This window comes from Podarcis tiliguerta (genome assembly GCF_965153285.1).
Source record: "Podarcis tiliguerta genome assembly, chromosome: 4".
Classification (NCBI taxonomy): Eukaryota; Metazoa; Chordata; class Lepidosauria; order Squamata; family Lacertidae; genus Podarcis; species Podarcis tiliguerta.
The window spans coordinates 53,597,396-53,620,771 of record NC_139537.1 but is presented as its reverse complement, the minus strand read 5'-3'; the positions used below and the strand labels follow the sequence as shown (position 1 = coordinate 53,620,771).

Genomic DNA, 23,376 nt, shown 5'->3' with positions numbered 1-23,376 from the left:
TGGTCCTGTTAGCTAGGGATAATGGGAGTTGTAGTCCCAAAACAGCTGGAGGGCCACGTTTGGCCAACACTGCCCTAAGCGAATTACTTTGCATTACCAACTGCCTTGTTTTACAGGCAGAGGGCATGAAGAAGCTGAATTTTCCATTTTATGCCATATTTGCATTGGGGAACTAAATTTATTAAGAAGTGGTGTATCACAGCACGTGAGCATATTGAAGTGCCTTGTACTGAGCCATCTAGTCTGGTATTACCTTCTCTGTCTAACTCTGGCTCACTGAGGCAGGTGTGGGAAACTTTTGGCTTTCCAGATGTGGCCGAACTGTTGCCCTAGTCATTGTCTTTGGCTTAACTAGGGTGTGCATCAACCATTAAGCTCAGTTATCTTGTTTGGCTGTATATTTAGGGTTCATAACTGAGTGGCCTTTCTTGATAACAATAAATTCATTTGACAGAGGAACATGTTGCTGAAATTATAACGGAGATTCCACCTGATGACGTAGCTCTTCCTCCTACAGAAGAAGCAAGGTTTATGGAAGTGGTGTTAGCGAAGATACCCAGTACTGCAAACAGTAGGAATTCTATAGCGAAGTAAGTCCCTCCAGTAAAGGCAAATGCTAAAATGTTCTGTTTCCTCATTATGAAGGACCACTGCATATTCAATATTTTAATGTGAAAGATTCAGAGGTTGAGGGGGGAAACACAGTGCAGTGTTGAATCTAGTTTTATTTTTCCATTTGAATCTAATCTTGCTCTTCCATGAATGGAAAGGCTCCTTCTGTTTGTAGACGTGACTCAAATTCATCAGGAATTCCAGCTAGAGGAGGGTTTGGTGATTTTCTCTATCTTCTCTCTAGCCATCCTTTCCCTCCCATACTGTTCTAAGGGTTCCACAACCTTTTGGAGTACAGTGGTACCTCGGGTTACATACGCTTCAGGTTACAGACTCTGCTAACCCAGAAATAGTGCTTCAGGTTAAGAACTTTGCTTCAGGATGAGAAGAGAAATTGTGCCCTGGTAGCACGGCAGCAGCAGGAGGCCCCATTAGCTAAAGTGGTTCTTCAGGTTAAGAACAGTTTCACGTTAAGTACTTAACCCGAGGTTAAGTACTTAACCCGAGGTACCACTGTTGGTCTTCAGAAGGTATATGGGGTTAAATAACAAAATAGGAATCCTAACCTAAGTGACCTTCCACTCTCAGCAATTCTGATCCCACCGGAAACCCTTTATTATCTCAGACATAATGAAACATGAAGCATTTCAGATTTTAAAAAGTGATCATTTGTAATAACATAAGCAGACCGAAACTCTGCTTATTTGGGGGAAAATATAAAAATCCAATTCAGTCTGTGATAATAGATGCATGGTGAAACCTTTGTACCCAAACCATACTTTTCCTTGTATAAGACTAGGGTTTTTTTAATACTTAAAATAATGTTAAAAAGCGGGGGGGGGGGGGTGTAGTCTTATACATGGGACAATCTGCCCCCATTTTCTTAATTTTGAGTCCCCCAAAATAGGGGATGTCTTATACACGGGGGTGTCTTATACATGGAAAAATATGGTAATTGGTTTTATTTTAGATAATTCCCTTGAGCAAGTGTACATAGTGGTAGTTCATATGGGGGAGAGGTGGTCCTTGAGGTATTTCAGTCCTGAGACAATATTGCTTCTAGGGTTCATATGGCAGATCATCTCTTTGAAAGAGCCCCCATGGAAAGCTAACACAGCAGAGAGGAGCGTCACGTGTAGGGAGCTCCTGCTATAGGATGCTTCCAACCAACATAATTGAAGTGCTGGCCAGTGAGAGGACTATGCCAGCACCCTGCTCCAAAGGGTTGCTAATAAATGAACCCTACAGTATGCTGACTGTACGAGAAGAGATACGATAAATAGTAAGAGGAGGCTGAGATGGTGTTTGCACAGAGCGGTGAAGTGCTTCGTTTTTACCTTCCTCTTTCTTTCCAATCGGGCAGGTTTTCTCACCATCAAAGCTCCATGTCCCTCAAGAGGAGCTTGCTCCTGTCCAGCCGACATGGGATGCGGCGCAAGATGATCAAGCAGCTTGGGGAACACAAGCGCGTCTATCAGTGTAACATCTGCAGCAAGATGTTCCAGAATAGCAGCAATCTCAGCAGGCACATCCGCTCTCACGGTGGGTTCAGTGGGGTCACCTGGTTTTGTTTTCAGAGCTCCCACAACTCATTGCTGTAGTGTATCTAGCAAAAAAAAACAAAATTAAAAGAAGTTTTATATGATGGGACATTGAAGCAGTACCTAAGAAGAAGGGCTGCAGATTTTCACCCATTAGGGTAGCAGTTTAGTGAGATAGTTTTCCAAAGCTTAGTGGAATCTCCCGTCCCTTGAAACATGTAAGCCAGAAGGGATGGATCAGAAAAGATGAATAAGGGCAGTTAATATTACACAAAAAATGTAATGGTTTTCGTTTGATATGTCTTTCTTCAAGGAAACACTTCTTTTTCTGCGATCCGGTGTTTAAACTTCAGTTTAGCATTGATGGAGTGATTTGAGATACTGCAACAGAAGATAGGTGCAAGTCATGTTCAGTTGTGCACAAAACATAACTGATGACTCAGCTGCTTCACCCATGTTGCAATTTTGGTGGTGGTTCATCCTCCAGATGTGCCATTATAATGCTGTACCATTCACCCACTGCTAGTTTTAAGCCAGCACGGCTGCTCCCCATCCATGGGCTACTGTGTCAAATTAGAAACATGGGTGGAAATTGACAAACAACTTCAGTTAGTATGAAGTGATGCTTGACCAAGCAGCTGTGATAACAACTGATGCAATGCATTCCACATCCTTAATATATATAAATGTTTGGTTCCCCACCGCCAATAAGGGGACATGTAAAAATGAACCCGTGTCATGTGGTTACAGTGTTGGATTCTAGGATGTGGGAGACTGGTGTTCAAATTCCCATTCAGCTGTGAAGCTCACTGGGTGATATTGGGCCAGTCATTAACTTTCAGCTTAGCTTATCATACAGGGTTGTGAGGATAAAAATGGGAGGAAAACCATGTACAACATCTTGAGCTCCCTGGAGAAAAAATGGGACATAAATGTAATAATGAATACATAAATAGAAGTGCCTTATATTACATTTTTAACATCCAGCCTACAATCCTGTACATGTCTGCTCAGAAGTAAGCCCTAGTGAGCACACTTGAGTGTTTTAATGATTGCAGCCTCTGTATTCATGAAATTCCTGTCTTTTTCTTTTTGGGGTAATACGTTTTTCTATAAATGTATAATTCTGAAGTAGTCTATATTTTTCCCAGTTCCTTTGAAAAAGAGTTGGCTGACCCAAAATGTAGTTATATTTAAAGTATCATTTATTAAATTAAATGTACATATGAACAGGTGGTATTTGATGAAGGTTTACACAGAGTAGACACATCAGAATTAATGGACCTAATTTAGTTGTGTTCACTAATTTCCATGGGTCTTGTCTGAGTAGAACTTAGTTGACCGCCACCCAAAAGTTTCGGAACATATGGTATGACTTCCTCGCTTTGCTGCTGTATCAAGTTCTTCGCTAAGCCCCTTTGCTGCCAAATCTTTCCATAATGTCTGAAGTTGCTTCATCAGTTACATTTGTATGAGGGAACCGATTCATAGGCAGAATGCCCATGAGTAGTGCCCAGAGAAAGAACAGGCCCATATGTAGATTTTCAGGAATACATTAGGCTTTTAAAAAACCATATACAGTATGATGTGCATGCATTTTGTATTCAGTCATTGGTTCCTATAGCATATTAATTGTCCCTGGAGCCCTAACTGCATAGGATATTGTGCTAAATGTTCCATTTGTCTTTTCCAGGTGTGTGTTGTTGTTGTTTTTTACACTTCAGTGATATAAGTGATCCAGCACTTTTCTTCTCTATTAAGCATGAAATAATACTAAACACTATCATTTTTCCTACTGGGAGCAGCCCAGATGCAAATTTGGGACTGTGTGTTAGCTATTTGGTCCCAAGTTAACTGAATATTTGATACATTTTATTTTCGTACTGCTAGTTATTTCTGAAATTTTCTAGATGGATAAGCAGGTGACTGAACTCTGTCTTGTTGTGATTAATTCCTTAGGTGACAAATTGTTTAAGTGTGAAGAATGTGCCAAGCTTTTCAGTCGAAAAGAGAGTTTGAAGCAACATGTTTCATACAAGCACAGTAGGAATGAGGTTTGTATGGGTCTCCATCAGCAAGCCATTGTGGGATGAAAGTGGGTTACACACCATGGTACGCAAGGCCTGCAGATCTCAGAATGGGCCTTCTCCTACCTGTAGTTATTTTGTTTGTAGAAAAATCTGGTGCCTTTACTTGTGCAAAAGCTTAAGAGCCTCAGAAATTACCATAGAAACCTCTCCTACAATTTATCAGTGTTTAAATTTTCTGGGTTTTTTATGGGAGGGGTGACAGCTCTGTTGGGGAAACAAATCAAAGAATGTTTTTTGAAAAGTATGAACTTCATATGTTTGGACATATTTATTGTGATTCCTTTTCTGTTTTCCACTTTTTAATCCTCAGGTTGACAATGAATACAGGTACAAGTGTGCTACGTGTGAAAAAGCTTTCAGGATAGAGAGTGCATTAGAATTCCACAACTGCAGAACAGGTATGATAATCAAACCACGTTACCTGAGCCGCATGAAATGGTCTGGAATTGTATTTATCTAGTAAGGAGGGAGCAGTAGAAGTCATCTGGACATTCCGTTTTTATTGCTTATGCAGACAAAACTATAAACTGCTTTTAAAATACCTGGTATGCATAAAATAACATTTAAAAACTATCAGTAATGTGCAGATAAAATCAGCCTAACGAGAGACGTTGAGGATTGGATTCTCCTGCATGTAAGACAGATGTTCTACCACTGAACTGCAGCGCTTCCCATAATCACCATCAAATGCGTGTGCAGGATGGAGTGCTGTATCAGTACAGTATCCAAATTATTGTAGGGAATCACTAGGCTGATCCACCACACTGGCCCACCAAGGTGGCTCAGCAAAGAACCATCTACATTGATAAGCATCAATTATTTGGTAATATCCAAGTGGTGTCGCAACTCCCACACTCGCTTCACTCAGAAGGCTATTGCTGGTGGCATCTACACAGGCCACAGCAGACACTCTCACAGCAATGCCCTACTTTTGGAGACAAGGGCATTTAAAATGGGCAGTGCAGGATTAGACGAGAGGAAGCTGCTTGTTGGTTTTCAGAGATGGCCCCTGCTTGAGCTGTGCAGCTGGATTCCACGGCTTATTCTTAGAAACAACTAAATGGTTTTTAAAAACCGCTTTTACGAAATCTGCCCTTCTTCCCCTTTTTCATGCAGACGACAAGACCTTTCAGTGCGAGATGTGCTTCAGGTTTTTTTCCACAAACAGCAACCTCTCAAAACACAAAAAGAAACACGGGGACAAGAAATTTGCTTGCGAGATCTGCAACAAGTTGTTCTACCGGAAGGATGTCATGTTAGATCACCAGAGGAGGCACCTGGAAGGTAAGTACATTTGTGATGGATCTTCTTCCTGGACCTTTAATAATTTTTCCCTTTCGCCTATGGTAATCATTTAAAAATTCGACGGATGGTTCTTTTCTTCATTCGTGGTAATGCATCACTGGAATTGAGGGTGAGAAGGCTTTGAACCATCCAAGTGTAGCTATTTGTCTGACAGGTATGATCTAAATTGTTCATTATTCAGGATGTGATTTAAGGGCTATTCACGATGACCCCTTTTTTACATGAAAAACTCTGGTATGTCCTTAAGTTGCATCTAGATAGCTGAACCACCATTGTGCTTGCAGTGGAAATACAGGGTTCTAGTGTAGGACTACAACCAGGAAACCCGGATTCAGATTCCCAGTCAACCAAAATACTCACTGCTTGACCGTGGGCCGGTCCCTTTCTTAGCCTAACCTGCCTATCAGGATTGTTGTGAGAATAAAACAGCAGAGGTCTTATTTGCTTATTTATTTACACTTCGCCTCTTTCCCTGATGGGACTCAAGGCAGCTCACAGATTAAAAAAACCCAAGAACTGCTAAAAACATAGAAGAAGGTAGGATTGTTTTCGCCTCTTTGATTTCCTTGAAGGAAAAAAATGGGATACAGATGCAACAAATAAATAAAATAGATGGCATGCATGAGACACAAATCATTGCACAACCAAGGTGCTACCTCTCAGCCCAATATCCATGTTTATGTGCAAACCTAAAATTAAGCAGCACTTCTTACTGACAGGATGTCATTTCCATGCATTGCTGTATTGATTGTGGTGTGCATTATTCATAGAAGTAGGAAGCATGGTTTATTCTTTGTTTGTTCTTTTTTTGGTGGGAACTGTTATCTTAAGGAGTGAGGCGTGTGAAAAGAGAGGACTTTGAGCACAGCACAGAGAACATGGTTCGCTACAAGAAAGAACCTTCTGGCTGCCCTGTTTGTGGAAAGGTAGGATTTTCCATTGACTTACATTCGTGGAACTTTTGTTTCAAACCACAGGCATACTCACATGCATTTATTTATTTATTTTGCCGTGCTTTTAACACACAACAATTCAGAACGTGTTCTGGATGAGTTCCCAAAATCCATACAACTATGGCAAACTTTTCCAGTCTGTGTAACTGACGTGAGGTTAGCAGAGACGGCAAAGTCCACACAGATTACAGTGGTACCTTGGGTTACGAACAGCCCTGCTTACGATTGCTTCGGGTTACGAACTCCACAAGTGTCCCGGGTTGCGAACTTTGCCCCGGGATACGAACGCAATCCACTTCCAGGGCCGTGGCAGCCTTTGTAGGGAATGCGCACCTCGAGTTAAGAATGGACTTCTGGAACAAATTAAGTTCGTAACCCAAGGTACCACTGTAATGTTGCACAAGCAACTTGGTGACCTTCTTTCCTTTTACTTGGATGCTTTTTGATGGGTGATAGTTGAGAGAGAAGCAAAGCAGGAGAATCTTCCACATGAGCGTGGTCCCAGTGGTCTTCTGACAGCCACGGTCAAAGTATCGTGGGAAATTGTCTCGTTAAGTCCCATTGGTTGAGCTCCCTGTCCCCCCAGCAAGTGGAATGGTGTGTTGCTATTTAAGAAGCTCCAGCCCATAGTCCCCTTGGGCATGCAGAACTAGATATGCTGTGCTTTGGGTTCTAACCTGTGGCTTGTTCAGCCATCCATTCATTGGTATTATGACCTTATTTGGTCAACTGCTGGCTATTAAGAGCTTTGTCGTTAAGTTGGATGTCATTACTATGGAACGGAAGTGACCCTCCTTCCCATGCCAGTGAAAAAAGTGTTGGACCCAGAGTTGAGATATGTGCAGTGCAATTCTGTACATGTTTATTTGGGTGTAAGTCCTAATTAGTTCAAGGTGGCTTATTCTCACATAAATATTCATAGGATTACTCTGCTAGAATCAAGTCCCTGGTAAGAGACATCCTCAAGATATGGTCTTAGTGCAAGGCTGCCGTGTCCTCGCCTCAACTCTGTTCTGCATTACTTCATAATATTAAAAGGGAAATTAATGGTCATCGTAAGGTTGTTATGAAAACAATCATAATAAAATGCTGCACAGCGCAATGCACATTAAAAGTGTTGTGGAAATGACAAAAAATAGGAAAACAGATTTAATAAAATCTTAAACTTTGAATATAAGGATTTGGAAAATGAAGTTATAGAGATCAACTGGAAAACTTTGTGAGTAGTTCTGTATTAGAATTCAAAGTTTAATTGTTGGGCAGTTCTCGAGCTGGTTTAGTCAGGGAATAAGTTCTAATCTTGAGTAATGTCACCTAACTTTAGTTCAAAGCATGAACCAAGGGTATTTTAGATCTTTCACATGGGACAGGAAAACAGAATTCGCCTGCTAACATCTTTCTTCCCCTTCAGATATTTTCATGTAGGAGCAATATGAACAAGCACCTCCTGACCCATGGAGATAAGAAATACACCTGTGAGATTTGTGGCCGCAAGTTCTTCAGAGTAGATGTGCTCAGAGATCATATTCATGTTCATTTTAAGGTACAATGTTTAACAACCTTGACACTGCCCAGTGTGATTTGATTCAGAACTGGAGTTGAGTAGAGTTACGAAGAAGCTACCAAGGAGAACTGGGAAACCATTGAAAACAGGAGGAGCAGTGTTTTAGTAAGCGATAAAGGCTGAAGGCCAATTTGGAAATCATGAGACCAGCCATGTGGCGTTGGTTACTTCAGCTTTCCTTAAGACTGAATTTTGAGCCATATAATATATTAAGCAGTGATATTCCCATTTTAAGATGTTGCTACAAGTATGAAATAACTTTTAGAATCGGAAAGGAGCTCAGTAGCGGACCGGGGGAAAGGGGCCATTCCCCCCCCCCCATCCTCTGTCAATTCAATACGACTAAGGCATGAAGAATAGTTAGCATCTGTTGTTGAAAGAGGAAGCATCGTTTAGGGGAAAGCATGCAAAAGATTCAGCGAATGTCATACCTTAGCAGATTTAGTTTTTGAAAGGTTTGGTTTTTGACACTTAACAGGCAGCAAGGTATAAGCAAGAAGGTGATATATTTCACTATTTATTGATTTTGCACAAAGCTCAGTCATCTGAAAAGAGGCAATAGAACAACAAGCCATAATTCGGATAGTTCTGGTTGTTATTAATGTAAATTCAGCTGAGAAGCAAGTGAAGCTATTGGTTTTCCTTGTTTTCGGAGGACTTAATAGAGACACGATGGCTGTGTCTGCTTAGTTTTTTTGGACAGACAACATTTTGAATTTGCACTTCCACTCTGTACAGGACATAGCAATCATGGATGACCACCAGAGAGAAGAGTTCATTGGCAAAATCGGAATATCTTCCGAGGAGAATGATGAAAACTCAGATGGAAGTGTGGATTCTGAGCCTCACAAGTATAGCTGCAAAAGGTGCCAGGTAGTTTTACTCCTTTCAAACATTTTGCGGTGGGAATGGGGTGGGAGAGTTGGGTTGCTAAAAGAAATGACGAAAATAGTGAAAAGATGTTCAGCTACGTTCCCTGACCCAGAAATCTGTGTCTTTTCTGGTGTGTTTGTGTATATGGAGCTCTTGCACATGCAGTCAGTAGCATTCATTTCAGCAGCAGCAGGAGAGCTGAACATACACTTGAACATGTGCTGCCTCAGTTGAAATAATCAAGGTAGATGTTGCAAACTGGAAAGCTCCATGTGGGTAAAACAGCCTTCCTGTAAGAAATCACAGGGGCAGCTGTGTGTGGAGGCCGATTGAGAGACAGCTAATCAAAGGCTTTAACCCACAAGTATTGGCAGAAGAGAGAAATTATTCTCATATTCACACAGTATCTGTTATTCAAATACATTTAATTTCAGGCAATGTTAGTTAAGCACTTTAAAAAGAAAAAAAGAAAGTAGGTTTCCATCACTGTAAGGATATCATGATTTCGTGTGTGTTTTTTTTTAAAAAAATACTGCTCCATCTTTCTTCATTGCTATGTTAAGAAGTCTTGTCTGTTTACATGTAAAATATGAGATAGTGCCCCTTCATGCCTGTTTTGTATAAACATGAGCTGTCTGGTTGATTGTGGAAGAAAGGTGGCTGAAATTGTTAATATTAGTCTGGTTTCCAGCTCACCTCTTCCACAGAGGTTTGTGTGAAATTTTGCTGAAACAAGCATCCCGTTTCCTTTACATACCCTTTATTGATAATTCTAGAAGTCCATAGCTAACAAGTTGGCTGGCTAAATAAAATCTTATTCCATTGCCTACTCTGCACCTTTCCTTCAGTGTCTTTGGATCTGCAATCTTTGCCCCTTTATAGCTTCCCTACCTCCCAGGTGCAGACTTTAGCTATCTCCTGCATGGCCTATTAATCCCAGCCAAACTAGCAATAGTGCCTTCCCTTACAGAAATTGGGGTGCAAACAACTTTTACTCCCTTAGGAACCAAAGATCCTGGGCCATCATATAAACCACACCAAACAGTGGTATAGTCTTCAGTGCCACATGCAGAAATCAACACAGATATTGTGTCTGATTATTAGCTAGCCTTGTCGTTTATTTCAATGCTGCATTAGCTTGTGGTTACTATTTCCAAAGGTTGTCCACCTCTCCCCAGTGTGGTGCATTCACTGTTGTTTCATTCTTCAGTTGACGTTTGGCCGAGGAAAAGAGTACCTGAAACACATTATGGAAGTTCACAAGGAGAAAGGCTATGGCTGTAGCATCTGCAACAGACGCTTTGCCTTGAAGGCAACTTACCATGCGCACATGGTCATTCATCGGGAGAACCTGCCAGACCCCAATGTGCAGAAGTAAGGAGATAAGTCTGACAAAACTAAATCAAGGATGCAGTCTTGCCAGATGGGCATGGGGAAAATACATTGACTTCAGTGGAACCTACACATGAATTAGAGGCAGGATTGCAAGCAGAGAATGATTTCTTAGCAATGGTTGTGGAGCCTTAGCAAAGAAGATCAGTCAGAGACAGGCCCGAGGGAAATGGTGGACTGTGACAGTGGCTACTTAAAGTGTGTTTACCTTGCAAAAGTAACTGAATAGTTTTGCACATGTGCTCCTGTTTCCCCTTCTCTGTCCTGTGGAGAGGGTGCAGTTTTGAAGTGTGATGCACTCCCAGGTTAATAATGACCATGGCAGCCAAAGAAGATGGGAAATACTTGAATGTAATTAGTGAAAGAATATTACGAGTGTGGAAGCACAATGTTCTGCTTCAGAAAAGGTTTGTGTGTGTGGCAAGGGGTGGGAGATGAGAGGTAGTGTTTCCAGGGTACATATGTCAACTTGACCATACTTTGGATTTGGCCCGGTTTATATCCTATACAGCGAGAAGCTGCAAAGAAAAAGCCCAGCTCAAGAAACTGCTAAGACAGTGGGCATTGCATGGACTTAGCACTAAAGCAAAGTTTAGCATTAAGATGAGACATAGAAGGGAATAATGTAAAAGCTTTCAGTTATGTTTTGGACTGGATGACATAGCAAACTGTGGCCAAACCCAGATCAACTGTTGCTATTCTTAACTATGGTTTGCTGTAACAAGCCAACTTCAAGCCACAATTTAAGAAGCTGACTTCCTAATACAATTTAGTGTTGGGATATAATGCTATAGTGTGGTTAGTCTTAAATGGAAGCTGCTGATCTTCTTCTTGCTGATTCACAATAGTGAGAGAGCATACAAGCCCAAGGCTGACTGCCTTTGTAACACTAAACCAAAGCATGATGTCCAAATCAAGCCACTGTAGTTTAAAAAAGAAAAGAAAAGAAGGTATAATGCTATTTAAATATTTCTAGATTGATAAATCAATACAGTATTTTTTATATACTTACAAGAGAAGTTTTTTAAAAACTGTAAAGCCATGCATAACATTAAAAATCCTAAGCACTTGTAACATATTACAAGTGTTCACTTGTAATGCACAGAAATTTTAAAATCGGTATTCCTGAACCTATGAGCTAATGCAGGGACTATTGTCTAGCTAGAGAGACAAATATAGCTTGGTTTTCTACATCCCTCAAAAGTGTAGTGTTACTCTATTAATGAACTGTTTCAAATAATTTTGACCTTCAAATAAAAGTATACCTTTGAGTTCATAGATTTTCAATTAATTAGAAAAAAGGATGTCTCTAGCTGATTTTTATTTCCTATTTTAGATATATCCATCCATGTGAAATCTGTGGAAGGATTTTTAACAGCATAGGGAATTTAGAACGGCATAAACTTATTCATACAGGTAGACTCATTTTATTACTGTTCTTTTAATAACAAATATTTTCTTGTGCTGTTTTTTTAATTTTGTCATTGAATCCTATTTGTCGGGAACGTAGATTGTGATGGGTTAATTCTGTTCTGAGAAAACTCTGCACTAAAAATTGCCCCAAAATAGTTTTTTTCTTTTGAGGGTGGGGAGATGGGGGGGACGATTCATCAGCATACAGAAAGTGTCCGTCATTACATTAGCTGCAGCTCATGAAGTCTATAGAACCAATGCAATTTGTTGAGCATTGTACAGTCCATTGTGCTTTGGGTGCATCTTCTCATATTCCCCTGGCCTTTTTTTGACTCTGTGTACTTGCTGTCTACCTGGCAAGGGGGAGTGATGAGCCTGCTAGTGCTTATCATTGAAACACACAGCTCTGCCTTGCGGATAGACAAGTCAAATGGGATGTTCTTTCTTGTTCTTGTCCCCTCTCCTTCTGCTTCCTTGTTGCCTCTTTGATTTGCATCTTCTTTCCACAACTCTTTTTAGAGCTTCCTTTACATCTTTTCCATGTATCTTTTCTCCGTTTCTATCTTGTTCCACACCAGTTCGTAAAACCCTTTTATTTTGAGAGTGGGAGGGACGACTGCCGAAAGGGTTGACTTCATTTTTACCTGCACGCAAAACCTAACGTTCCCCACCCCAGTCCCCTTCAAATAACAATTTGTTTTGTTTTATTTTTAAGGTGTGAAAAATCATGCCTGTGAGCAGTGCGGTAAGTCATTTGCAAGGAAGGACATGCTGAAAGAGCACATGAGAGTCCATGATAATATTCGAGAATATCTGTGCGCGGAATGCGGCAAAGGTATGAAATGTCCCTTTTATATCCCTAAGTAAATGGTATGTGGCAAAAAAAATGGTTATTTCAGAATATGAATCTACCTTGTTAATCAGAGTGGTTCCTTACAAATGACTGGAATCATTCTGTTTACGTTTATACTGTACTGATCAGGAATCTGGGGTGCTTAATGTTTGTTTAATTTTTCATGAGAAGTTGCTCTGTCGCAAAGCACATCTCATTACTGAGTCTTCCATATGCGTGCCCGGCTGATGTGGCGCTGCAGGACTGTGGGTACTGTACTGGCTTTTTCTTCATTGGTTGTGAACATGCTTCATTAAGGATGTGAACGCTATACTGAGCCAGACCATTGCTCTGCCTAGCCCAGTATTTTCTACAATCACTGCCTTGCAGCAGTTTTCCAGTGTTTCATGTAGAGGACACTGCCAGCTGTGTATGTGGAAATGACAGAGAACAGAACCTGGGATCTTTTCCGCACAAACCTGACACTCACAAATCAGGCATGTTATAACTGCACCTAAGATGCAGCAGGAAATTTACTCCTTATAGGAATACTGGGTGTGGGTTCAAATGCCCACCCAGCTGTGAAACGTACTGGGCAAGTCACTGTCTGTTAACCTACCCTACAGGGTGGTTGTGCGGACTGAAGGGAGCTGGGGGACTCTTCCCACTGTCCTGAATTTTGTGGAGGAAGCGTAGGATACAAATGTAGTTATTAATAATAATGACAGAATTGGTTGTGAATAAGAGGCTTAAGTGTCTTTAAGACTTATTGCAGAGGAAGTCCCGTTGATTTTGTTGGATCTTGTTTCCAAGTGTTTCAATTAATCAGTGAATAATTTAAAATATTTGCATCCCACCCCATCCTATATGCAGGATGGTTTTAAATTCTCACTTAAAAAAAACAACCCACCTGTATCGATGCCGCCTTATTTAAAACACCTGTAACTTCCCAGTATTGGCATGCTTGTGTTTTCTACAGCTGCTTGCTCTGCAAGCCCCTTCCTGCTATAACACATGTTGTCTGGATGGCACGATTCAGTGTGTGAACATTCCTGCCTTGCAGCGGTGGGATTAAACAGGACAGCCTTTTGCCCTCTTGCCATTCTGTGGTGGTTTTCCACTTCACTGAACTCCAACATTGTGAATTACTTCTTAGGCTTTTCAAAGACAGCAGCTGAATGAATAGGATTCTTTAAATAAATAAACCGGCACGCACGTGCATGCTGAGCCTCACCATTCCCAATAAAGAGCCTTTCAGAGATCTTTCCTTGCCCTTTTTCATGGGTCTCTTGAAGCTTTTGGGTGAATTGTTTTCTGAAATAGACCCAGGCGTTCTCTTAAAGTTTCCTTAGAGGTGGCCATTGGCTTGGAACATTCTTATGCAGAGTCTTTTCCTTTGCTGAAAGGGCTTCCCCACCATGTTTAAACCTTGACTTTATCCATTACAGGCATGAAAACAAAACACGCCTTGCGGCACCACATGAAGCTTCACAAAGGGATAAAGGAGTATGAATGCATGGAGTGTCATCGGAAGTTTGCACAGAAAGTCAACATGCTGAAGCACTACAAAAGGCACACAGGTGAGCACCACGGAGAGGAGGAACTCCACAGCCTTTGCACAGGGCAAGATAAATTGCCTCAGAGTCAATGGGGCCTACAGACCTGCTGCTCTGTAATACAGTAAAGCGACATCAGTTACTTCTTACAGCACCAGTCTTATGCAAGTGTCTCCAGGAGTAAATAGCTACAGCTGCATTTGAAGGATGTTGCTTGCTGCTAAAGAAGAGTGTGTCAGGTTGCAGTTTTACTTGCCCCTAGACCCTTTATCAAATTTCCAGGTCTCTGCGGAGGGTGTGCAAATGTGTATTACAGGCACACATATAGATGTTGACTGAGGTTAATACCATTAGGCCTTTTTAAAAAACAACAACACAAAATATACCCAGGTAATTTTGTCCATAGCTGTTTATGGTTAATATAGATAGGAAGCTAGAGGAAGATGCCTGCATTCTTGAAACATATGAAGAGGGGGGAAACTCATAGTGCAACTATGTAGTCTTTTGTCAATAAATTTCATTTTGCTTATTTCTACTTGTAAGGGCTCCTTGATTTCATGAATATAGTCGTGCCTTGGTTCTCACCTCTGTGCAAATGTTAAGAAGTTTGAGGAACCAGGTGGAGCCCTGCATAAATGCCAAAGAGTTAATAAGTCCTGTCACCCCCCCCCTCCCAGCACTGCCTGGAATCTGCTCTCCATTTAGCATTTACTACACTGCATAGCTTAGCAAACACCAGCATGACTTTGGGCCTAAAGGAACAATTAATTGGCCATTCCTTTTGAAGCACACAATTTCACATTTGCCATAAGGAACTGTGGGTGGTTATCATTTTGGTACTTAACCTAGTTTCTAATTAGCAGGAATCAAAGATTTCATGTGTGAGCTCTGTGGGAAGACGTTTAGCGAGCGGAATACAATGGAGACTCATAAGCTCATTCACACAGGTAAAGCTTGGCTGGACCTCTATGCCACTGATTCTGAAATTTCCTTTACAAAGATAAATGCTAAGACTCTAGGTCAGCATTTCCCAAACTTGGGTCCCCAGCGGTTTTGGGACTACAGTTTCCATCATCCCTGACCACTGGTTCTGCTAGCTAGGGATGATGGGAGTTGTAGTCCAGAAACAGCAGAAGACCCAAATTTGGGAAACCCTGCTCTAGATTTTGCACGTACAATGTGCCCTCAGTGGCATGCAAAATACATAGCCCTGAATCTAACTTCTCTTTTATAGAAGGCTGAAAAAAAATAAATTAGGGTAGTTTGGTTAGTATATATTTCCCTTGAAGCACTAACAGCTGCCTGACATATCCCTTAGTTTCGTATCCATATTAGTCTGTTGCAGCAAAACCCCTGGAGTCACTTAGCACCTTTCACAAATCTATTATCTAATTATTGTGCACTAGAGTTGATTTCATCAGGTGCCTTGAGCACTATCCTAACTTGGCAGTTATGAATGCACATGTGTGGCAGATGTTTGGTGCTGAGGTCAGAGGGAAGTGCAGTGAAAAAGAACACATTAAGCTGTCCCATTAAACAAAGGTGTGCAAAATCATTCCAATGACCATTCACAAAGCAGTGTGGATGATGCAATGCAAAACATCCAGGCATTGGTAATTTGACTTACACCTGTAGTAGAATTTTAAAAAACCTGTTATCTTGACTCAGGCCTCACCTTATAAGAATTGAACTTTCTGATACCTTGTAATTCAGTGGCTTCACACTGGAGCTTCTCTGTGAAGCTTCCTTTGAACGTAATTGTAACAGCCTGTGTTTGGTGCAATTTCAGTTCCCTCTGACCTCATTGCTTACTCTTCCACCCTGCCCTGCCCCCCAAAAACCCATGTGTACATAGGTCTGCCGACTTGGGATAAGCCTTGATACATCTGATGGGGTGGTCTCTAGTCCATGAAAGTTTATGCCATAATAGACCTGTTAGTCTTGAAGGTGCCACAAGACTTCTTTTTGTTTCATCCGTATGACAGCAAATCTAAAAAAACTCTCATGTCACTATTTGACATCATTCAGACTTTGAGGGAGAGCTGAGCCACGTTCCCTCATCTGCAGTAAACAACATTGGTTCAGTGCTGTCACGTTTGCTAAGGTTAGTAATATCAGACCCTGTGAGCCCATGATCTCAGAAGGCAAATGCAGCCTGCTTGTTGTCCCCAGATGCCCAGGTGTCACATTTCCATGGAATTCATCTCTCTGCTTTAAATTCCAGTCCATCCTAATTACTATGTTATTGTCTCCCAATTATACAAATATAAAATACTTCCTCCAGGTTCCATACCATGTAACTCTTTAAAAAATGGAAAACCTGTAGTTGAAAGGTAATATTAAGATGTCCTACTTGAAAATTAACTCTCAACTTCTTGTTTTACTTGCTGCTACTAGTGGGAAAGCAATGGACTTGCTCAGTATGTGATAAAAAGTACGTCACGGAGTACATGCTTCAGAAGCACATTCAGCTAACTCACGATAAGGTAGAAGCGCAGAGTTGTCAGCTCTGTGGGACGAAGGTTTCCACCAGAGCTTCAATGAGTCGTCACATGAGGCGAAAACATCCAGAGGTGAGTTTGATGACAGATTAAGAGTTTGTGATTTTTGCTGACTTCCTGGGGAGATGCATCCTTTACATTCTACCTTGCTATGACTTTTTAATTTTTGTGCAGCTTTGTTGTGACGACTGCCAACGCCTGCTTTTCACATCTTAGGAATGCAAATTCTTAATACAGCACACGCCACTTATTGATTATTTGGGGCAGAAAACAGAACTTGTAGCCCTAACACTGCTGTGTTTCTTTAAAATGCTAAGAACTGCACACAGATTAAAGTAAGACAGTCCAGTCCCAATCCAGAGGCTGACATTTAGAAGACTTAACGTAAGTAGAAAAAGCGTTGGGGAAGGATGAGGAACACAAGTTCAGGGTTCCTTATGTAGTTCATTCAATGACCAGTTTGAATGGAAAACATTCAGAAGGACCCAAAAGGTAGCTAGCCTTAGTTGAGCTGATAGCGTGACTAGCCAGATTTGAATAGCTGTATAAAATGTAATATAAAATATGCATACATATATGATATAAAACATAATATATAAAATATATTAACAATATAAAACAAACCAATCTGCCTGTTACAAATAAGCGTAACTGTTCCTTATACACAATTGCAGGGTAATACTACTATAAAAATGTTATTCCTTAATATAAATATTGTTTTCCAGGTGCTTTCAGTTAGAATTGATGACTTGGAGCAGCTCTCAGAAACCACAACTGTTGATGCTTCATCTATAGGAATTGTACAGGTAAAATGCAAGTGTAGCCTAATATTAACTCTTTTGTTACCTTCAGTCCTTATTTGGACATTCCAAGTACCCATGTGCCAACCCCACCCCCCCAGTATCCCCACATGTGCCAGCTTCAGCCCTGACCTTCCTGCATTTACTGGGAAAGGTCTGAAGGGAGATTCCAAGCACATTCAGCTGAATGCACTCAGAAGCCTTCAGGAAGAGGTTCCCCACCCTTGGACTTAAGCCCACTTTATCAGGTGCATAAAATGTTGTCCTCAGTTGCCAGATACACATCAGTACAGAAGGGGAAAAGAACAAGGGTGCTGGAAGGCTATGAAATGCAAGGGGTACAGCCTGACATTTCTGTATAAAGCTCAAATCTATACAAAATAAGTACACTAACCATTCACAACATCAGGAGTAGCACAAATCTTCCTGCCTTTGCTGCACTAATAAACATGTGTAGCATGAAAGGAAACCATAGTCTCTGTTCAGTCCTCGACAAATCAAATCAAACTTACTGATATATTTTTTTTAATTCAGCAGTTTTGAACAGGATTTTCTCCTGATGTTGAAGTGTTGAATTCAGTGACATTGTGCTTTCATTGAAAACTCCCCTTACAGTCAGACCTAGCCCTGGAACCGGGAGAGTTACCGGAAGGCAAGCATATGAAGGCTCATAAACGTGGTCATAAACGAAAGCATAAGCCTGATGAAGAGGAAGAAACCCAAGTGCCTGAGGATTCTGCCTTCAGTGAATACACAGAAAAAGAAGTGGAATTCACAGGGAATGTGGGAGATGAGACCAATTCAGCTGTGCAAAGCATTCAGCAGGTGAGTGCCTTTTACCAAGGAATCTGGAGAAGGTGATAATTACAACAACAAAAAATGGCTTTATATCCTAGGAATATTAAAAGGTATTTTAATGTATGGATGGATTTTTTCAGTAGGAGAATTTGTAGAAAGCTCACCAGTATAATATGCAGGGGAGAGGAAGGAAAAGGTCCCTGGTGGCTGAAATCCCCTGAAAATTCATTATGCCTCTGTATGCAGAGTCAGTGTCAGTTGCTAAATTCATTTCTATGTGAGCAAATATTAGGTTGCGTTCTAGGGACGTCTGCTAAGGCACCATTTAGATCAAACATCTCTCATGGTGCAAACACTGATTACCTCATTGTTGACGTTGTGGGAGAATAGACTTTGCCCCAACCACACTAGACCTTTCAATGCAACCACTTCTTTCTTCAGTAGGAATGAATACAACCAGTAGCCTGGGAAATCCAGGCCCCTCTTCTTTGTTTTGTAGGGTTGCGATACATCCGGTAATCGGATAGCATTTTGGTGTTCAGGGGGATTTTCACGAAATCGGAAAAATGTCTGAGAAAACCCGGATGTATGGCAAGGGGGGGGGCATTTTGTGTTTTTTTTTAAAAAAATCATTTAAAAAGCCCCCAAAGCCCCAGAACTTATGGCAACCATATTGTTTTGCACTGCAGTCAGCATAGCCTTGCTCATCTCTTGGCCAGGTAACTATGACCAACTTAGCTTGATGGTGAGATACAAGCGAAGCATTTTGTTCTGAAAAGTAATTTCAATTTCAAAACATACTAGAGATGAACTATTGCAATGGGAGGGGGATCAGAAATACCATTACCACATGACTGGAAATACCAGAGTTAAAGAAATTCAGATTTTTCTAATCTGAGAGATTTTTGCCCTCAGTTTGGGGAACTCAGCTGAAAGTATTGCCTGAAGTGCCAGTAGTGGTGATCACCTTTGATGGAAATTAATTTAATAATAATAATAGTAAATAATAATAATATATTATTTATACCCCGCCCATCTGGCTGGGTTTCCCCAGCCATTCAATAAAATAATAATAATAATAATAAACATTAAGAACTTCTCTAAACAGGGCTGCCTTCAGATGTCTTCTAAAAGTCAGATAGTTTTTTATTTCCTTGACATCTGATGGGAGGGCGTTCCACAGGGTGGGCGCCACTATGTATGATCTAAATCCAGAAAGTCACTGATTTATCACTGTCTGCTTTCAACCCTGTATAATATAACAACAGATATCGTATGAGGGGTGGAAGGAAGACCTTCTGCTACAGCCTTCCCCAACTTTGTGCCCTTCATATGTTTTGGACCACAGCACCCATCAGACGTGGCCACTGGCCATGCAGGCTGGGCTGATGAGAGCTGCAGTCCAAAGTATCTGGAGGCCACCAGCTTGGGGGGAAAGCTATTCTATTATAGTGGGGTAGGAGAACGAAAATAATGACAATGGTATCAGATACCACATGGGTAGAGGAGTCCCAAAAACCCAGGACACAATTATCCACAGCCGTCTAGCTGCTATGGTGGCTCATTTACCAGAATTAATGTATTTAGCATTCCGGAAGGGTATACCTGATTCTGCCCAAACTAAGTCTCCTAAGGGACTTGCCGATCGTATGGTCGGCGGTTCGAATCCCCGCGGCGGGGTGAGCTCCCATCGTTTGGTCCCAGCTCCTGCCCACCTAGCAGTTCGAAAGCACTCTTAAGTGCAAGTAGATAAATAGGTACCGCTTTATAGCAGGAAGGTAAACAGCGTTTCCGTGTGCTGCGCTGGTGCTGGCTCGCCAGAGCAGCGACGTCACGCTGGCCACGTGACCCGGAAGTGTCTTTGGACAGTGCTGGCCCCCGGCCTCCTAAGTAAGATGGGTGCACAACCCTAGAGTCGGACACGACTGGCCCGTACGGGCAGGGGTGCCTTTACCTTTACCTTTACCTTAAGTCTCCTGGAGCTAGAAAATACCTGTTCTTGTGTTGCCAACCTCCAGACCTCCCATGGAGAAGACACATGAAGAAGTCCTCAGGTGCTGATCACCGAGTCTGGGTTGGTTTATATCAGGCACGTCCAACTCCCAAGAGACTGAGATGTACTCACAGTATAAAAAGAGTTGTCGACCTTTTTTTAGGGGAAAATTTTTGGGAGGGAGGGGTGGCCAACATTATTGAACTTTTTTGGGGGAATCTAAAAAAAAAAAAATTATACCACAATCGACCAAGACCACCACAATAGACCGGTAGATCATGATCAACCTATTGGACATGCCTGCTTTATATGATACACTTGTTCCCATCATGCCATCGACAGGCAAATAAAAGAGGTAGCAAAGTTGACTGTCCCTCACAGCATGCATTTCTAGTGTTAACAGTTGCTTTAAAAACGATCACTACAGATAACTCTGAATTTTTCAATTCTCTCTCTTTTTTCAGGTGGTGGTGACTCTCGGAGACCCAAATGTCACAGCCCCTTCTAGCTCTGTTGGCCTGACCAATATTAGTGTTACCCCCATCACTACACCAGCTGGAACCCAGTTTACAAACTTGCAACCTGTGGCTGTGGGCCACCTGGCCACTCCCGAGCGCCAGTTGCAGCTAGACAATTCCATCCTCACCGTGACGTTCGATACAGTCACCGGTTCCGCCATGTTGCACGGCAACCGCCAAAATGATATCCAAATACAGTCGCAGCCTGAGCCGGCAAACCCCCAGTCAGTCGCCCACTTTATAAACCTGACTACTCTGGTGAACTCCATCGCTCCGTTAGGGAGCCAGATATCAGAACAGCATCCCTTAACCTGGAGGGCGGTGCCTCAGACGGATGCCCTTCAAACGCAGGCCCAGCCCACGCAGCAGCAGCAGGCGGGGCAGCAACAGGTTCAAACAGAACAGCAGCAGCAGCAGATGTACAGCTACTAACTTATACTTGTAAGGAGACACCAAACTGTGAAAGGGCTTGTAGGAGCCCATGGGACACATACACCGCAGAATCGATTGCTGGAAACCAAACAGAGGTGGAGGAAAGAGCGCATGCAATGAGGCCGTGCTGATGTCTGCCCAACAGAGGCCTTGAGAGTCGCTACCAACGCCAGCCCTACTCAAAATATGGGGTGAAATCAGCTGCTGGGAATAGCGAGAAGTCTGAGGTCTTGGGGGTTGTGGTACATTTGGCAAGGAAACAGGGAAATAAGAAATAGTAAATACAACAGCAGTATCTTCTAAAACCGTGCAGCAAGAGCATTTAAGTCACACTGAGTTAGGTTGCGACTAACTTGACAGCGGGATGTAAGGATGTAATTGAGCAAATAAGAAATGCTTTTCTTTTCCTTAGACCATTCCTGTATCTAATGGAAAGTTTGGGGAAAATAAGTGGGTGGGGATAGTCCGTGATGTGAAATGTGCCTCATTTCATGAATCATTTCCATGTTGGTGATGGAGAACTCACTTTACCAATAAGACAGCCTGGGTTGTCACCTGGGGAAAAAAATAGCCAGTCTGATGTTAGAGCAACATTTATGGTCTTCTGTTTAGTAAAATCGAAACTTGAATCAAGCTTGTTGTGGACTAAACACTTGATGTGATAATAGAATCGTTTACAGAACTGCTTGTTGATTCAATATTACACTTAGCTAATAGATCTGAAAGAGCAGTTCTTCCCATTGAAACTGACTTTGCCAATTAGTCTTCTATCATGTCATAAATATTTGGGAGTCATTGTTTGATATTACCCTTTGCACTTCGCACTGTATTCCTGGTGGATATTTACAAATTAAGGGGCACTTTTTAGAGTGATCTCGTGTATCTTTTCATTATTTTCTTTGTAATAACTGATACATGATTTTGCTTGGGGGAAATCTGAAATGCACAGCAACAAATTGCCTGGGTGCAAGTCATAATATAATACCGTTTGTAGGTTATGTTGACCACAAGGAGGCAGCCTAGACTAAAGTTAATGAAAATCACTTGCTTTGATAAAGTTAGGTAGTTATAGAGCTGTTGTGTCATCTGTTCAGGCAGAAGAGGGCGTGTTTTGTTTTGCATCCGTATACAATGTATCTGCCATATCATGTGTTTAAATACAAATTCAATCTTCATCTTTTATGGAATGACTTAAAGAGTGTACCATCAGAAAATAAAGGAGGAGGAGCCCAGCAGTACACAAAGAAGAGAATGAATAAGCATTTCCTTTGCCTTTGCCTTTGTGAACAACTGTTCTAGCTAAACGATAAAGGAAAAATAAGATTTGACAATTGACTGATGATTTCCTCACCGTTCCATTTGCTCTCGACTGTATGCCATTATTTACAGAGAGTTTTCTAACCTTCCAGTACACATCATAGGAACAAGCTGCATGTTAAGGTTGTGTACATACGGGACCTGTGAAAAAGATATTGCAGTTTGGAGTGCCCTTGGGTGCCAGCTAGTCATATTATTTCCTAGGAGACTTCACTGCATGCCCTTAGGTTTTCCATCCCACTGCCTGCCAACAGCATTCTGTGCCCTCTGCACATGCTCAGTCCTCACCGGGCTGTTTTTCAGACCCGCTTTTTATGTTGTACTTTTGGAAATCTTGGGGTTCCCCAAAGCCTGCTGATGCATGGATGGTGCCACTTTGGTCCTGGGTTCAGTCTCCAGCAGATGGGACTGGGAATTTCCCCTGTCTGAGACCCTGGAGAGATCCCATTCGGTTTAGACATTATCGAGCTAGGAGGATCAATGGTGTGACTCAGTTAAAGGCAGCTGCCTGTCTTCCTGTGCTTTAGTTTGTAGCAGTACTGGGGAACCTGTGGCCTTCCAGATGTTGTTGTACTACAACGCCCGTCTGCCCTGACAACTGCCCTGGCTGGCTGGGGGCTGATACGAGTTAAACTGCAGCAGCATCTGGAGGGGCACTGCTGGTCTACAGGATTTCTAGTCAATATTGCAGTTCAGATGGTTGGCCAACCCCCTACCTTCCATCTTCATTTCCTCCATTCTTGGCTAGTGTTCAAAGTTGAAAGCTTCACAGACACAGCATGATACACAGCAGTCTCGTTTTCCTTGGGCATCTGCCACTCTGCCTTCAGAAATTTGGGAGGTTGGGTGTTGCTCATCACAGGCCTCCAGATTTGTTTCATCTGTT

The 23,376-nt window shown here is 41.8% G+C and overlaps 1 protein-coding gene across 3 annotated transcripts in view; it reads left to right on the top strand.

Annotated features, from left to right (window-relative positions):
* Positions 1 to 22,504, top strand: part of PRDM15 (PR/SET domain 15) — a 37,240-nt gene extending 14,736 nt beyond the window's left edge. For 2 of the 3 annotated variants that reach the window (XM_083438857.1, XM_083438858.1), the window contains exons 8-24: positions 455 to 590; positions 1,976 to 2,154; positions 4,113 to 4,207; positions 4,554 to 4,641; positions 5,360 to 5,527; positions 6,380 to 6,474; positions 7,913 to 8,044; positions 8,804 to 8,938; positions 10,149 to 10,312; positions 11,667 to 11,746; positions 12,459 to 12,578; positions 14,024 to 14,155; positions 14,992 to 15,078; positions 16,529 to 16,704; positions 17,358 to 17,438; positions 18,048 to 18,257; positions 20,688 to 22,504. In XM_083438857.1, the coding sequence (XP_083294983.1) occupies positions 455 to 590; positions 1,976 to 2,154; positions 4,113 to 4,207; positions 4,554 to 4,641; positions 5,360 to 5,527; positions 6,380 to 6,474; positions 7,913 to 8,044; positions 8,804 to 8,938; positions 10,149 to 10,312; positions 11,667 to 11,746; positions 12,459 to 12,578; positions 14,024 to 14,155; positions 14,992 to 15,078; positions 16,529 to 16,704; positions 17,358 to 17,438; positions 18,048 to 18,257; positions 20,688 to 21,173 (2,564 nt within the window). In that variant the 3' untranslated portion in view covers positions 21,174 to 22,504. The remainder of the gene's footprint in view (positions 1 to 454; positions 591 to 1,975; positions 2,155 to 4,112; positions 4,208 to 4,553; positions 4,642 to 5,359; positions 5,528 to 6,379; positions 6,475 to 7,912; positions 8,045 to 8,803; positions 8,939 to 10,148; positions 10,313 to 11,666; positions 11,747 to 12,458; positions 12,579 to 14,023; positions 14,156 to 14,991; positions 15,079 to 16,528; positions 16,705 to 17,357; positions 17,439 to 18,047; positions 18,258 to 20,687) is intronic. The other variant, XM_083438859.1, reaches the window with a different exon arrangement.
* The last annotated feature ends 872 nt before the right edge of the window (positions 22,505 to 23,376 follow it).